Source organism: Pongo abelii, chromosome 19 (genome assembly GCF_028885655.2).
Source record: "Pongo abelii isolate AG06213 chromosome 19, NHGRI_mPonAbe1-v2.0_pri, whole genome shotgun sequence".
NCBI classification, from domain to species: Eukaryota; Metazoa; Chordata; class Mammalia; order Primates; family Hominidae; genus Pongo; species Pongo abelii.
This window is the reverse complement of record NC_072004.2, coordinates 23007483-23023647: the sequence shown is the minus strand read 5'-3', so window position 1 is coordinate 23023647 and position 16165 is coordinate 23007483. Positions and strand designations below refer to the sequence as shown.

Sequence of the window (16165 nt, the reverse complement as noted above, 5' to 3'; positions counted from 1 at the left end):
GCTTAATAAATGGTGACTGCCTTGGGGACGATTAAAATGTCCATACAAAAGATTGTTACGTCTTTTTTAGAAGGCTCCTTGCGGGGGTCCCAAAGTTGCACGTGGGACAAACGCAAGAGGGAAAAGTAGCCGGCGCGGCGCTGCGGCGGCCCGTGTTGTTTTGTTTGGGGCTACGAGAGGAACGCGGCCGGCGCGGCCCCTTTAAGAGGTGACTGGAATGTATCAAAACAAAAAGGCCGCGCGTCCACTGGCTGCGCTCTGCACGTGACCTCACAGCTGATTTCCTGGCCCCCCCCACCCTTTTTGTTGCTGCCGCCGCCGCCGAGTGTCAGTTTCAGCGCCGCCGCCTGCGGTCTCCCAGGCCGTAACTACCCAACCGCCTGCCGCCTGCGCCCGCGCTCCAGCCCCGCCGCGCGCCTGAGCCGTCCCCGCGCGCCTCGGCCCCCGCCGGCGCCGCGCCGCAGCCCCGAGCGCAGATGGCGCACTCGGCTGCCGCCGTGCCGCTGGGCGCGCTGGAGCAGGGCTGCCCCATCCGCGTGGAGCACGACCGCCGGCGCCGCCAGTTCACTGTCCGACTCAACGGTAACGCGGCCCCGGCCCGCCCCGACCTTTTGTCTGCGAGCGAGCCGGGCCCGCCGGGGCCGCCCCCTTGCTGGGTGCCCGGCCCCCGCGCGCCCGCGGCCCGGCCCCGGCCCGCCGCCCGGGAAGGCTGTTGCGAGCGCGCGCCGCGGGGTGGTCCCGGGCGGCCGGAGCTCTGGGCGCAGGCCGGGTTGTGCTCGGGGCCAGGTGGGGGCGCGGCCGGCGCTCCGGGAAGTGGAACGGGCTGGGCGGGGGCAGACTTCCCGGGAGAGCAGGGGCCAGGACGGACAGGGGCCCCTGGAAAGGCAGAGGCAGGAGCTGGGGCAGCGCGGGTCCCCAGTCTCAGCCGCAGGGGACCCGCACCTGCTCAGGCCCAGTTGTTCATGACTGTTGGGCACCCACTGAAGGCTCCTGTTTGAGATCCTGGAAAGTTGGTCAGCCGTGACCTGTCCCCTTCTGCGGGTGTTATATGGCTTCTTGCTGCCCCTGGGAATCTTAGTCTTTCTACACGGGGGAGGCCTGCGGACCTGGGGCTGACCGCGAAAGGGGCTTGTGGTCCCCTGGGGGGAGTGGGGGGCGGGGGGATGGCTACCACTATCAAGACTTCAGTGGCTCTGGACTGGCCATTTGCATCACTTCTGTGTGCTTCAGTTTCTCCCTCTCTGCAATGGGAATAATACCAGTGCACACCCCATTGGCTAGTTGTAAGGATGAAAGACTGTAACAAATGTAAAGAATCAGACCAGCTCATGGGGCATTAGTAAGTGCTGGTAAACGTGGCCCCGATCGTGATTCGTGAAGCCAGAAAGCAAGGGCAAGTTCTCCTTTAGTGCAGAGAAGTTTTTGTTTTTGTTTTTGTTTTTTGAGACGGAGTCTCACTCTGTCGCTCAGGCTGGAGTTCCTGTGACACAATCTCGGCTCACTGCAACCTCTGCCTCCTGGGTTCAGCCTCCGGAGTAGCTGGGATTACAGGCACCCACCACCAAGCCCAGCTAATTTTTGTATTAGAGACAGGCTTTCACCATGTTGGCCAGGCTGGTCTTGAACTCCTGACCTCAGGTGATCCACCTGCCATGGCCTCCCAAAGTTCTGGGATTACAGGAGTGAGCCACCACGCCCTGCCAGTGTAGAGAAGTTTTGACTAGCCCATCCCCCCTCAGGAGATCCCACAGGTAGGAAATAGAACTAGAAAAACGAGGGCTATGAACTCCCTGTGGCCCACCTTGCCCCAGTGGGAATGTCCAAGCTGGATCGGTCCTTAGGGGCCACTGTGCCCATTTTCAAGAAGGGAAGGTGGAGGGCCAGGAAAGGGAAAGGCTTGCGAGAGGTCAGGCTGAGAGTTGGGCAGAGCTGGGATGGCGTCCTGACTGGTCTGACTCCCTGAACGGTGGGGCTCCTGCGACCCACATTTGGCTTCAGCCGGGAGGGGCCTCTGCCAGATCTCCGATGCCATTTGGAATGTGCCGAGTGTCGAGCCAGGCCCCACTACAGCTTTGTGGATAGGACTGTCACAATACCCTGACAATGTTGTGACATACCACCCCGTGTTACTGATGAGGAAACTGAGGCTAGGGACCTTAGGAAGTGATTGCCCAGCATCACCCAGAACTTCACCATTGGCCCAACCAACCCTATACCACCAGGCAGAGGCAAGTTCTGCTACTGCTGTGGTGCCGGCAGGGCTCAGCTGGCCACGATACTCGGGGCCCTGGCGACTCTGGGAGAGAGACCTCATGGCTTTCAAATCCTCTCTTCTGAGGTTCCAGAGCGGCCTCTGGTTCCCTTGTGGGCTCGGGAGGCCCATTATACTCAGAGACAGAAAGAAGAGGGGATACATTGGTTGTTTTTTTTTTTCCTTTTTCTTTCTCTTCCAAGTGGGTACAGCTAAAGGACAGCCCTCCAGAGCTGGCCATGGTCAGGGCTGGACATGCCCAGCCGTATTTCTAAACTTACCCCCTTCTGGAATTCACTGCCCAGATAGCTGACCGCAGATGTGGCTGGGCATCTCCCCAGCCAAGCCCAGGGGAGAAAGAAGAGAGAGGCCAGAGGCCCCCAAGGGAGTGGCTGTGCAGCACAGGGTGGGGCTCTTCTGGGCTTCTAGGCCCCACTGGGTTTGGGTGTGTGTCTTGGGACCAGAGAGGGGTCGTCTGAGTCTGAGTCCAGGCCTCCCTGAGCTGAGGAGGACAACAAGCTGTGGTATCATTCCCGACCTGTAAGGCAAGCCTGGAGGCTGGTGCTGTTGTGCCCACTGAGAGATATAAACACTGAGGCTGAGGGGTCAGGTAGCCCCAGGCTCCTGGTGCAGAAGTGTTCCTAGGCTGTCCACATAGCAGAGCCAGGCTGATTCTCTTCCTGTGAGCTCCGGTTCTGAGTGAGGGAAAACGCTTGAGCACCTTCGTTTATTAAGCACTTAACAGTGTTCTCGGAGGCCCTGGGCACCTGGAGTCACTGTATTTCATAGCCACACAGCCCAGGGAGAGGGGAAACTGCATTTCCCATATACACATGGGGAGACTGAGGCATGGGGAAGTGAAATGACTTGCCCAAAGTCTTGCACCACAGAGGTGGAAGAGCTGTGATTCACCCCGTAAGTATTTGTTGAGCGCCTACCATGTACCAAGCACTCTTTTAGGTGTCGGGGCCTCGTGGGGCTGACAGTTTAGAGAAGGAAATGAACAAGAAATAGAGTCAGTTTTAACGTATCGTGGAAAACAAGGGCTTTCATGAGAGGTGCAGGGGGCAGAGGGGAGGCTGTGTTGGGCAGGGCTGCTATTTAGAATCAGGTGTCTAGGAAGGCCCCTCCCTGGAGGGTGGCATTTAAGTGAAGACCTGAAGGAGGCAAGAAACAGAGCTGCAACAGGGAAGAGTGTTCCAAGTGGAGGGAATAGCAAGAGCAAAGGCTGTGCAGTGCCTGCGATGCCTGGTGTGTGCAGGATGGGTCAAGAGGTCATGGGGAGCAGGTGGTGCAGGGCCTGGAAGCTGTTGTCCTATGGGCTTGGCTTTGACTCTGAGGCTCCCAGGAGGGTCCTGAGCACAAGACAGATGGGATGCCCCGGCTCCCTCTGGCTGCTGCTCTAAGGGGAGCAAACTGTGGGGACCAGGACAGAGCAGGGAGGTGGTTACTTTACTAGTCCAGGCACTGCAAACAGGCGTGGGAGAAATGTCTAGATCCTGGACAGATGTGGAAGGAAGCATGGCTGTGACTTGCTTGTGGGTGATGAGAGAAGGCTTGAGCTCGGGCTTGTCTGCCACATCCTGGTTCTGAAATGCAAGCTTGTCATCACTTTATAGATGGGGAAACCAAGGCGCACAGCCTCTAGGCAGCTAAGCCAGAATCAAGCCCCTAGCCTCCATCTGAGGACGGTTTCTGAAGGTTGGAGGCAGCTGGAAGAGACCTCCACCTCCTGGGCAGCCCCTTCCTTAGCCTTCCCTTTCCCTCACAGGCAGGGCTGAGTGTCCCACTTGCTACAAGGAAAGGAACACTTGAGGGTTGTAGAACTCTGGAACTTTCTGCGTCCTCCCTAACCCCCATTTTGCAGCCAGGAAGACTGAGGCCCCAGAGAGTCAGCTGCTGCCCCTGGCCTCCCTCAGCACCCCTGGATGCACTGGAACTAAGACCACAGCCTCAGGCTTTGGGAGGTGCTCAGATCACAGCCCCAATATGAGGCCGCTGGCTGTGTTGGGCTGGGCTGGACCAGGGTCCTCTGGGGAGGGGAGGGACCTATGGTTGAGCTTCTCCAGGCTCACAGCTCCCTCTGCTTAATCTACCAATGAACCACCAACATGTGGCACCTCCCTGATCCAGGCTCTACTTACAGAGGTGCCAGAAAAGCTGGTCAGGGTGTCTGCTTGTTCTTGTCTGGTGCCACAGCTCCAGCAGCCTGGGCTCGTCTGCCTCAGTCTCATCTGTATATTCACGTTTTGATCTGCCAGCTCTCCTTCGGGGTCAGTGTGGGCCGAGTGGAGAAAGCAGAGGTCAATGTCTTCTGCAGACTCCACATCTCCCAGAGGTCCTGCCCCTGTCCCCTGTCTGCAAGCTTTGGTCTTTCTCTGTGATCGCCTCCCCTGACAATTTCCTGGCCCCCTTTGGTCCCGAGGTTGGGGAGGGGCAGAGAGAGCATGGGGGTGCAGAGACCCAGGGACGGGTTCCCCACGAGCAGTGTAGCTTTAACTTTTCCCAAACCAGTCACGTGATGCTGGTGGGGTTCTCAGGCCCAGGAGGGAGGAGGGTGGTAGTGATCATCCAGGGATAGGTGAGGTCTCTGGGGTAGAGGTGTGTCAGGACTGGCATAAGATCATCTGGCAGAGTTGAGACTGGAACTGAGGGCCCTGCCCTGCCCTAGGCTTGCTCCTGTGGCTCCCAAGTGACAAGTACTGCCCCCCTGTGCTAGTCTGAGGTCTGGAGCTCTCAAGGAAGCTCTTAGAGCCTCGCCCAGATAAGGGCCTGGGCCAGGCCCAGAGGCTGTGCCTGTGTCACTTTGAGCCGAGACAGCAGGATCCACGGTGCCCAGAAGTGAAAGCGTGGCTGACAGTGCTACCCTGGTGTCCTGCTGTCCCATCATGGGGGCTGCGGGTGGTCAGGGGAGGCTTCTGGGCATGTGACCTTTGGGCTTATCTGGAATGAGAAGGAAGGGTCCCCGGAGGCCCTGGGCAGAAAGGTGGCGGGCAGGAGAGCAGACACCAAGGCAGGGAGGCCAGAGAGGCAGCTGGACCCCAGGCATGTTTAGAAAGCCGTGTCCACAGTCCTGCCGAGGGTCAGGTCAGATGAGAAAAGGCGAGGAGGAGCCAAGGACCTTGGTCAAGCTTTGGGGACTTGGGCATTTTCCTGGGATGTCCAGGCAGGTTTGGGGCAGGACAAGGAGTTGAGCGTGAGGACCGGTATTGCATTTGTGGCCTGTGTCGTGGGTGTAACACTTGTGACTGGGTGGCCTTTGAAGGCCCTCCAAGGTGGGGTTCAGGTCCTGGCCAGATGCTCCGAGGTTGCTGCCCAGGGCCTGGCTCCTCACCGGCCCAGTGCCATGTGGTCTGGCCCATGTAGGGTGTCCATTTAAACTCGGTCTTCTCCTCACATGCCACCCCACCAGCACCATGGCCACCCCAGATGCCCTCTGTTCCCCTTTCAGCCTGAAGACCCTCCTTTGACTCAGCCCTATCCCCAGTCAACTCCACACACCTCTGTGACTCTCATTCCGGGTGAGCCCAGACGTCACCTGCCCAGATGCCTCCCCTGACCACCCGCAGCCCCCATGATGGGACAGCAGGACACCAGGGCAGCACTGTCAGCCATGCTTTCAACGCCTGGGCACCGTGGATCCTGCTGGCTCAGCTCACAGTGACACAGGCACAGCCTCTGGGCCTGGTCCAGGCCCCAGGCCCTTATCTGGGCTAGGCTCCAAGAGCTGCCTTGAGAGCTCCAGACCTCAGACTAGCACAGGGGGTTCAGGACTTGTCACTTGGGAGCCACAGGAGCAAGCTTAGGGCAGGGCAGGACCCTCAGTTCCAGTCTCAACTCTGCCAGGTGATCTTACACCAGTCCCAACACCTCTCTGCCCCAGATACCTCACCTGTCCCGGGATGATCACTACCACCCTCCTCCCTCCTGGGCCTCGGTTTCCCCATCTGTACACGGGGCTGTGAGAATCCTACCTGTTTAGTGGGATGGTTGTGAGGATCATCGTGTGGAGAGAGCAGAGCACGAGCCTGCCCCATGCTGGGGCTGCACACGCTTGGCCCACCACCGCTCCTGTCCTGCTGTCTCCTGGGAGCCACAGCCCGAGGTGCAGGCCCGGCTGTGGGAAGGCCAGCATGCTGGTCCAGCTAGTTGTCCACAGGTCTGCCACAAGGCCCTAGTGTGTGTCTGGCAGAGACAGAACAGCAGTTGTTTTAGTTGGACAAATATTTCTTGGGTGTCTCCCCTGAGCTGGGTGCCTGGAATATGGTAGTGGCCGAGCTGTGCGATCACTGAGGGCCAATGGGAGGCAGAGAAGTTCTGAGGACTCCCAAGGTCAGGTCCATCCTTGACCCAGGTGGCTACTCCAGAAACACTGACGCAGGGCATGCACAGAGGAGCAGTAATGAGCTTGCCAGGCTTCTTGTATCCACCTCCCTGCTCTGCAGGGACTGCTGGAGCAAAAGCTGAGGTCTTTTTGGTGGCTTGCAGGGCCCTGTGTGGTCTGGTCCCAGGATCTCTGACTTGGCTTCCCAACCCTTACTCCTGGCTTGTTTGGGCCCAGCCACTCTGGCCTCCTTGCTCTTCCTTCAACCTCCTACCCCAGGGCCTTTGCACGTGCTGTTCTCTCCAGTGGATGGCTCATATCCCACGTGTCCTTTGGGGTCCTTGTATGCCCTCTTTACAATGGCAGCCCTGCCCCTCCCCACCCCTCCTCTGCTGTGTAGTGATCCTTGGCATCTGTCAGTTTATCACCTGTGTGCCCTCTGTGATGTATGTATTTATTTAAAGACAGGGTCTCACTCTGTCATCCAGGCTGGAATGCAGTGATACAATCATATCTCATCGCAGCCCCGAACTCCTGGGCTCAAGTGATTCTCCCGCCTCAGCCTCCCAAATAGCACGGACCATAGGTGTGTACCACCATGCTCAGCTTTTTTTTTTTTTGAGATGGAGTTTTGCCCTTGTTGCCCAGCCTGGAGTGCAATGACGCGGTCTCAGCTCACTGCAACCTCTGCCTCCCGGGTTCAAGTGATTCTCCTGCCTCAGCTTCCCAAGTAGCTGGGATTACAAGCACCCGCTACCACGCCCGGCTAATTTTTGTATCTTTAGTAGAGATGGGGTTTCACCATGTTGGCCAGGCTGGTCTCGAACTCCTGACGTCAGGTGATCCACCCGCCTTTGCCTCCCTAAGTGCTGGGATTATAGGAGTGGGTCACCGTGCCTGGCCAACTGTATTTTTATTTTTGTAGAGGCTGGGTCATCATGTTGCCCAGGTTGGTCTCGAGCTCCTGGGTTCAAGCGATCCTCCTACCTCTGCCTCCTAAAGTGCTGGGATTACAGGCATGAGTCACCGTGCCTGGCCCCTGTATTATTTATAATGATATTACTTATTGTGTGTCTTCATCAGTAGGTAAGATCTCCATGAGGAAGAGTTTCATCAGTTTTGTTTGCTGCTGCCTGCCCTGCAGCCCAAACCCTACTGGAACACAGTAGGCCCTCAATGAGCCTGGGGTAATTAAATGGCCAGGCTAGGTAGGCAGCTCCCTTGGTGACCGGGTCAGTCCCAGAATAGCCTCTGATTTCTGCTCTCCTGTCCTGGGTGACTTGAATTAACCCCAGCAGGTGGGGAGCCAAGAACCACATCCCTTGCTGTGCAGCCAGGACAGGCGGCACTGGCCAGAGCTGGTCCTTGGCCCGGGTGGCAGGTACAGTCCAGAAGGACAGTCAGGCCCACAAGGAGGAGGCAGCACGGCCGGTGTGGGGGCGGGGCTGCAGGCATGAGGGGAGTGGGGCTGGGGAACCCTCAGCTGGGCCTGGCAGGAACGGAGAAAGGGCATTGGGCAGAGGGAAGTGCCTAGGCGATGGCGGGTGCAGGAAGTAGCAGGTGTGTCGGTGGAGCAGAAAGAATGGCTGTGGCTCAGGACTTGCAGGCCTGGGCTCCAGCGTCATCTTGGGCTGCTGTGTGACTTGGATCCCTGGATCTCAGTAGTTCCTCATCTGGAAATGGGGAGATGAATTGTAGCCACTCTCCTGAGGCTTTGGGGAGAATCAAAGGAGAGATCAAGGGCCAGAAGGCCTCCTTGCTGCCGTTGGCCCCAGTTCTGGTGGCCCTGGACTGGTGGTTGGACCTCTTGGCCTGTCAGCCTTCCCCTCGTGTTGCCCAGCACAGGCTTTAAGGGCAGATTCTCTGGGGCTTTGAAGTTCAAACACATGAAACACAGCATGATTTTAAAGAGTGAATCACATCTGTCCCTTTGCTGAGGGCCTTCTAGTGGCGCCCAGCTCAGAAGGCTTAGGAGGCTCTGCAGGACCTGCCCTATCACCTCCCTGCCCCCATCTCTGCCCTTCCCCTCACCCACCCCACTCCAGCTGCCCCTCATTCAGGCCTACTCCTGCCTCAGAGCCTTTGCACTGCCTGTTCCCTCTGCCTAGAACACCGTTCCCTCAGAATGGCTGGTGCCCTCTCCTTCCTGTCCTCACCTGCCCCCATTCCCTGGCATCCTACACATCACTTGCTTTTCATGTTTATTCTCTTTCTCCCCTTCCAGTTTCATGGGGGTAGGACTCCTTGTCTAGCTTGTTTGTTGCTATACTCCCAGCATCTGAAACAGTACCTGGGGCTCAGGAAACATTTGGTGGAAGGATAAGTGGATGGGTGGGTTGATGGATGGGTAGGTGGACAGACAGACAGATGAGACACTAAAAACTGTGATTAGGAAGAACTTCAGTTCATTGTTTGCCCAGCAGGAGTTTGGGGTGGACTGGTGAGCTCCAGGCCTGGCAGGCCTGGTGGAGTGTGAAAACCCGTTTGTTCCTGCCTCCTGTGTCCAGCGTCGGTTTCTCATGAACTCTGCCACAGGCCTCTGATCTTTCCTGCTGCGTCTCTGTCAGAGTCCAGCAGGTGGTCCTGATGCGTGGCGCAGCGCCGCCTCTCTAATCTCTTCATGCTCTGCCTTAGTTGCAGATTTGCTGAGCCCTGTTCTATGTCCAGTGCTGGGTCCTGGGACTCCCAGATCCACGGATGTGGTGGGGTGGGGATGCAGAGAGCAGGGCTACAGAAAGGGGTGGCAGGGCCCTGGGATGCTAGGACTGACGCAGTAGCAAAGGTTCATGTGGGGCTCAAGTGTTCTAGGCACGGCTGTAAGCATGTCACAGAGGTTGCCTCATTTAATCCTCCAAACCACCCTATGAAGGACATTTTATTGTATCCCCACTTTATGGATGAGGAGACTGAGGCACTGAGAGGTTATTCAGGATTCAGCTGTAGCAGCCGAATGGCTCCAAATGCCTGTCCCTCTACCCCAGCCTCGGTGCCTGAGTCCGCTGGGATGGGAGTCAGCATAGGCTTACCTGTCTCCACAACCCCCAGGATGTCATGACCGGGCCGTCCTGCTCTATGAGTACGTGGGCAAGCGGATCGTGGACCTGCAGCACACCGAGGTCCCAGATGCCTACCGTGGGCGCGGCATCGCCAAGCACCTTGCCAAGGTAGGGCAGGGCCAGGCGGGGACGGGGACGTGGGGGCTGCCACCCTCCCTCCGAGGAGACGGTGGCCCTGGTGGCCACTTCAGCCTGCTTCTTGGCCCTGGGTCCTCTCTGGGCCGGTGGCAGCCTTTCTGGGCCCAGGCTCCTGTTCTGCAAGACCCTGGCGTGGCTGAGCCTCCAAGATCCTCACACACCTCCTGTGTGGCAGGTGCTACACGGGAGCCCCATTCCTGTCCCCAACCCCTTCATCCTCAGGGCATCCCAAACCCCAGGCTGCCTGGAGAGCAGGTTTGGGCTTAATGAAGGGAGTTACAGCCAGAGCAAAGAATGACCATCAGTCCCCTGAGGGCTGCTGCTGGGACTTAGCTGGGCCGTCTGCCGGCTTCCCCTCCTCCACCCCCACCCCTCGAGGAGAATTGCAGGGCAACCTTTACCCTCCATGCTGCCTGGGGCAAGGGGGCTTGTGGGGGAGAGGTGATGTGTTTTTTCCTTGTGTACTGGACCAGTCTGTGGGGATCATCCCAGGTGACACTGAAACTCAAGGGAGTTACTGACCTGGGCAAAGTGGAAGCGTGGCTAGGGAGCCGGGCCTGGGGAGGCAGCAGACAATGCCACCTTCTGGTGCCGGCTGCAGGCCCTGACCACTCTCCTCTCTGCCCGGCTCCCAGGCCGCCCTGGACTTCGTGGTGGAGGAGGACCTGAAGGCCCATCTCACCTGCTGGTACATCCAGAAGTACGTCAAGGAGAACCCCCTGCCGCAGTACCTGGAGCGCCTGCAGCCATAACCCTGGCCTGCAGGCGGGAGCGCTCCCTGCCGGACTCTTCCACGTGGCCTTTGCCTGGCCCCACGTGCTCTCAGGAACCTGGTCCCACTGGGAACAGACTCGGAGTTATTTTTGTAAGGACACTCATCTGTGCCCCACGTCCAGATCCCTGGAGGCAGCTGACCAATGATGGGCGGTGACCCGGTAACCGAGGCGGCAAGGAGGCCAGGTAGTCCCGGCAGCTCTCACTCTGCAGAGACCAGCGGCTTCGTGGGAGGCCTGTGGGTCGCACGTAGGGGCTAGAGCCAGCCTGCATCCCGCCCACCGGGCTCCACTCGGAGATCAGCAGGAGGGCCAGTGCGGGACCCCTGCTGCCACCTCTCCTGGGCCTGTGTCCTTTCTGGAAATTAGGAAGGTGTGCTCCAGAGCCAAGAGGAGCAATAAGAAACCTCGTGTGCTAGCTTCTGAGGGTGGCAGTGCCCCTTTCTCAGACCCCATGCCCAGTGCAGGCAGGGCCCTGGAAAGGGTCAGCTCTCCCTGACAGAGACCAGCAGAGTGAAGGACTGAGCACTGGCCAGGCTCAACCGCACATGCGGTTCACACATGTGAACACACAGGATGTGGTCTACAGACGGGCTGGTGGTGGGTGCCGGGGGTGTTTTCCTCTCCTTGGTACCCCCATCTTTTTTTGGCCTCTCGTGTAGGTTCTGCAGGAAACCAAGTTCCCATCCCCATGGGCTGCTATCCCCTATACCCCTGTCTGCTGGGAGGAGCTCCAAGGGGGCCTGAGCAGCTGCAGGCCCGCCCCTTGCTGGCCTTGGCCACCTGCCTGAGCCTTCTCCGAGGAGATGCCTTGGAGCTGGGGTGGGAGCGAGGCTGACTCTTCTCCAAAAACCGCCCTCAGCATCCAAGAGGAAGAAACATCAGCCACAGGGGTTTCTGTGCTGCTGCCAGACATCAGTGTCCTCTTTTGTGGCTGGCTACAGCCGGATACACTTTGCTGCCCATCTGGCCCTGGGCTCTTCCCCAACCCAGCCTTCCTGGGTGCAGCCTGGGAGACACCAGCACGCTTTTTGGTGGGACCAGCCTTTGCGGGGCATGCTGGCTTCCCCTGGGGCTGACTCAGGTCCTGCCCTCTTGTGTTAGCACTAATAAGGGTCAGATTCGTCCCTGCCCTTCTGTAGAGCTGGAGGGTGACCTGGAGCCAGGGGCCCTTTAGGGCTGAGACATTTGTTAGTCAACACCACATCCCTTGGGAGTGATGCATCCCTACCAGGCTTCGGGGGGAGTCAGGCTGGGCTCTGGACAGTACAGGGAGAAGTTGACCAGGACCCCCATGCCTTCCTCCCCCGGTGCAGGGGCAGTGGTTGCCATGCTGACTCCTCCCTTTGACTCCATGCACAGGTGCTGGCTGGCCTGTGGTTGCATTTTCCACTCACCTTGCTATCCCCAGTCTTGGCACTGAGACCCCCTGCATTCCTTCTCCAGCCACAGCAGCCCAGGGGCCTTCCTGCCTGGACGCAGGACCACGGAGACCTGCATGTGCAGGGAGGCCTGGCAGCCTGCCGATGGGGGTCCCCAAGCCCCAGAGTCTCCTCGAAACCCCTGCTGTGGGTCACAGCATGGACCAGCAGGGGTCACCATCCTGAGTACCCCTGACATCCCTGCCCCTTGCCCTGTGGCAGATGCTCCTGCCCTGGCCTCCAGGAAGTCAGCTCTTTTGCAAAGGGCTTGTGTGAGAGGTCGGAGAAAGCCCTGGGCCTCCAGGGAGATGCAGCTGGCAGGAGGTGGGCTGAGCTGCTCTAGGGCTAGGGGTGGCCCATTGCTGGCAGAATTTAAGGAAAGAGCAGGTTGTAGGCACAGAGTATGGGCAGCCAGGCCTGGGCCTTCCCCTTACTGTCCCGGGGCAGCAGGGCTAGGGGCCTCTTTTCCCCTCCCTAAGGTCACCCCCTTCCCATCCACACGTCCCTCCCCAAGTTCAAGCACATAGTCCATCATGACCACCCAGTAGCTCAGTGAGCTGGGGCCATGTCCCTGTGGCCTCCAGCCCATCCGCAGGAGGGCCCCTTGCAGTGGCAGCACAAGGAGCCCCCCACAGGAAGCCCCTGAGGGCCAGCATGGACCTTGAGAGCCAGGAGGGAATGGGCCTGGCCCCACCCTGTTCCCACTCCCACCTAAGATTCCTACCCCTGTGTTCTAGCAGGTGACTCTCGATCTAGCCAGCCCATAACAAATACTTGAACTAGGCGGCATGGGGTGGTGGAGGCCTGCAGAGGCCCTAGGTCCAGGAACTGAGACTAGGGCTTTCTCAGGAGGCCTGATCCAAGCTCCCGCAGGTATGACCTGGCCTCCTCGCCTCGGGCTGCCTTAAAGCACTGCTAACCCACGCCAAGGGGCTAGGCAGGGCTTTGCGGGGCCTGGCCCAAGGTCTCCAGTAGAGCAATAACGTCTCCCCAGGTTGGGTCGCCACAGACACCCTGCCCTGGAGCCCCCAGCCCATCCCGTCTGGTGCTACCCTGTCTGCCTGGCAGCCTAGCCTCACCCCTCCTGTCGGTCACCTGGGAGTCCTTGGTGAGGATGCCGCCACATGGGGCCGGTTTATGCACCTGGGCGAGAACCTGACTGGGGCAGGGGATGCTCAGGGGCCTGCAGGTCTCCCACAGAGCTGCTTTTCTGCCCGCCTCACCCTGTGGGTTTCTATTTCTTGCCCGGTCAAAATAGGCAGTGACTCGTGCCTTCCCTCCTCAGGGCCCATGGCAGGGTGTGGACCCAGCTGGCCGCTGGACCGCCCCCTTCCTCATTCTTCCAGCTCATCAACAGGTCTCAGAGGAACATTTCCATAAAAGGTGTGGCCTGGCATGCAGTGCTGTCTGCACGCTGTCGCTTCCCCCACAGCAACCTGCTGGTCAGCCGTAACTGGTGGGGAGCGGGGAGGGGGGAGGCGGGCTTCCCTCCCTGGTGTCTGGCCTCTTCACTCAGCCCTCAGCACAACCTTCAGCGTGGAGAGCGAGACCCTGCGTGTCACTGGGGCTTGGCTGGTCTCCCTGCAGGGTAACAGTGACTTCAGGAACCCGGACCCCAGTCTGGGCGGCTCTGCCTTCCCGGCTGGCCCAGCCCCCACACCACAGTTCCCTGCCACCTCCAGGCGCAAAAGCCCCCAAGGCCACAACCCAGCTATGAAGCAGAGTGGCTTTGTGCGGCCTTCTAGGAAGGGGCAGTGATGCCATGCATGAGATCCGCTGTGCCATAAGAAGTCACTCCCTTTAGTATTTCTGGTCCAATGCAGGGAGGTGAGGCCCAGCCTCATGATAACACATGCCCATCAAGGAAAGCTGTGGCTAATGCTTCCAAAACAAGTGAAAATCTTGTACCAGGCCCAGGGCCATATCTCATTCTGCCCCAACTACTGAGGGAGGGAACAGACTCCTGGAGGACAATTTCTCTTAGTTCCCACTCGGGGTTACATGGCTACTCAGAATGAAAGATAAATTGCCAGGCTGGTTGCAATCTTTTTTTTTCTTTGAGATGGGAGTCTCTCTCCGTTGCCCAGGCTGGAGTGCAGTGGTGCAATCTCAGCTCACTGCAACCTCCACCTCCCGGGTTCAAGCAATTCTCCTGCCTCAGCTTCCCGAGTAGCTGGAATTACAGGCGCCCACCACCATGCCTGGCTAATTTTTGTATTTTTAGTAGAGACGGAGTTTCACTGTGTTGGCCAGGCTGGTCTCAAACCCCTGACCTCAAATGATCCACCCACCTCGGCCTCCCAAAGTGTTGGGATTACAGGCATCAGCCACCTCACCCAGCCCCGTTGCGATCTTATTCCACTTCATTTTCACAGCATCCCCGGGACATGCCCATTATTAGGCCTATTTGATAGATGATACTGAGGCTCAGAGTCGGGGGTCACAAGCCAAATCCCACACCGCTCGAAGGGCTCGGGACCCAGCCCAGCTCCCGTCCTCTTGGTGGTATCAAGCTTGTATGATATGAGGTCTATGTCTGCTTGTGACAGATAGCCTTGAAAGCAATAAACATAAAACTTCCAGCAACTTCCCACTCAGCTGCAAGGCTGCGGTGGGTCCTACCTTGAGCCATAAGGTGAGCAGCTAACCAGTGCCGGGCCAGTGTGGAGAAGGCTGAATTGCCTGTGAAGCTGGGGTTGTAGGCAGGAATATTCATCGAGCCCCTGACCATATACTCACACTGCCCCTCCTCAGTTCAGGGTTCTTGGATTTGCTCAAGTCCACCCAAATATCCCTTTACGATTCTCAGGGTCCCACTCCTTCCAGATCCAATGCCCTAAATTTTACATAAGAGTTCCGGCAAGGCTGTGAATTCAACTTGTGTTGTAACTGCAACCTGCAGGATCAAATTTAGGGTTATGTTTTCAGTTCTATCAGTCTTATGGCTACAAGATATTAAAGAGATTCTTTTCTGGTTATCAAAGATGCTCTCTGGTTTTCTGTCCATGTTTTGAGCTGGGTTTATCCCTTCTGACTCCAGTGTAGTCAGAAGCCACCAGTCTCTCCAGCTGTCCCCATGACATGATGAAGGGCTACAGCCATTTGGTCTCTCAAGCTTTGCCTTCAAGAGACACTTCACCCCAGGCACTTAACATAGGTGATATTGTGAGGACTAGTTTTGCCACTGAATGCTGTGACTTTCCAGGGTACCACATCCCTTCTGACAGTGAGGTCATTACTGCATTCCAGCCCAATCCAGGCAGATAACCAATCCCCGATTTCCAGAATTAAGGCTCTATTTCTAGGAAGTCATTCCTGCTACCAAGGACGTTATCAGTCAGTGAAGAGTCAGGAAAATGGAAATTGCCCAGGCACTTCAGAGTGGATCTAATGCAGCGGACTGGTTATGAAAACTGTTGGAAGGATGAGAGGAGCGAGAGTGAAGAGGTGAGATTGCCCAAATATTGGTAAGTGCAGGAAGCTGCTTTTACATGGAGGCTGGAGGAACAGGTGTCACCCAGAAGCGTCTGGGGATCACAGGGCTGCTAGGGTGCTCCTGGTAGAAACTTGCTGGCTGAACAAGACCCAGGTGTGCATGCCTGCTGTTGCCACCACTAAAAAAAACCCCAGATCCAGGAACTTTACTGCCTTCTGATTGATCAGTGCTTCCTACCAGCAGAAACAAATTGGAAGCCCACTGGTAAGGGCTCTAGCAAATGTAGTTTGCAGGCTTCCAGCCTCTCTGTGATCAGAGGAGGGAAGGGCTGGCAATCAACAATCAGGGCAAGGAGAAATATTCTTGCCTGCAGGGTGTGTGGCATATGACATAAATGCCAGTTCATTGATACCAAGGCTGAGGCAAAGCATCTAGAGGATGACAGGCCCCAGAACCAGGCAGACCAAGAATGGATGGATAGTGGGTAGATGATTGGGTGATAGATGGAGGGGTAGATGAGTAGGTGGATGGGTAAGTGGGTGGATGGATGTGTGGATGGGTGAGAGAATGGTTATTAGCAATACCAGCTCATCCGCCATCACTAATACCAGCACATCATGCACTGGAGTGCTAAAAGTAAAAGGTCCCTTGTCTTGGGAAGAGCTTGTCTGAGGGTCGAGGGAGACACTTGTAGGCCATTAAACATGGAGTCAGGTGGGAGATCTGGCTGGGTGAGATTCTATCATTTTCTGAATTAGGGAGAGGG

The 16165-nt window shown here is 57.7% G+C and overlaps 1 protein-coding gene across 1 annotated transcript; it reads left to right on the top strand.

Moving 5' to 3' along the window:
- The first annotated feature begins 269 nt into the window (after positions 1-269).
- Positions 270-14946, top strand: NATD1 (N-acetyltransferase domain containing 1). The gene is made up of 3 exons (XM_002827139.5): positions 270-582; positions 9621-9739; positions 10405-14946. The coding sequence occupies exons 1-3, from the start codon at positions 477-479 to the stop codon at positions 10519-10521; spliced, it is 342 nt and encodes a 113-aa protein (XP_002827185.1). The 5' UTR covers positions 270-476; the 3' UTR covers positions 10522-14946.
- The last annotated feature ends 1219 nt before the right edge of the window (positions 14947-16165 follow it).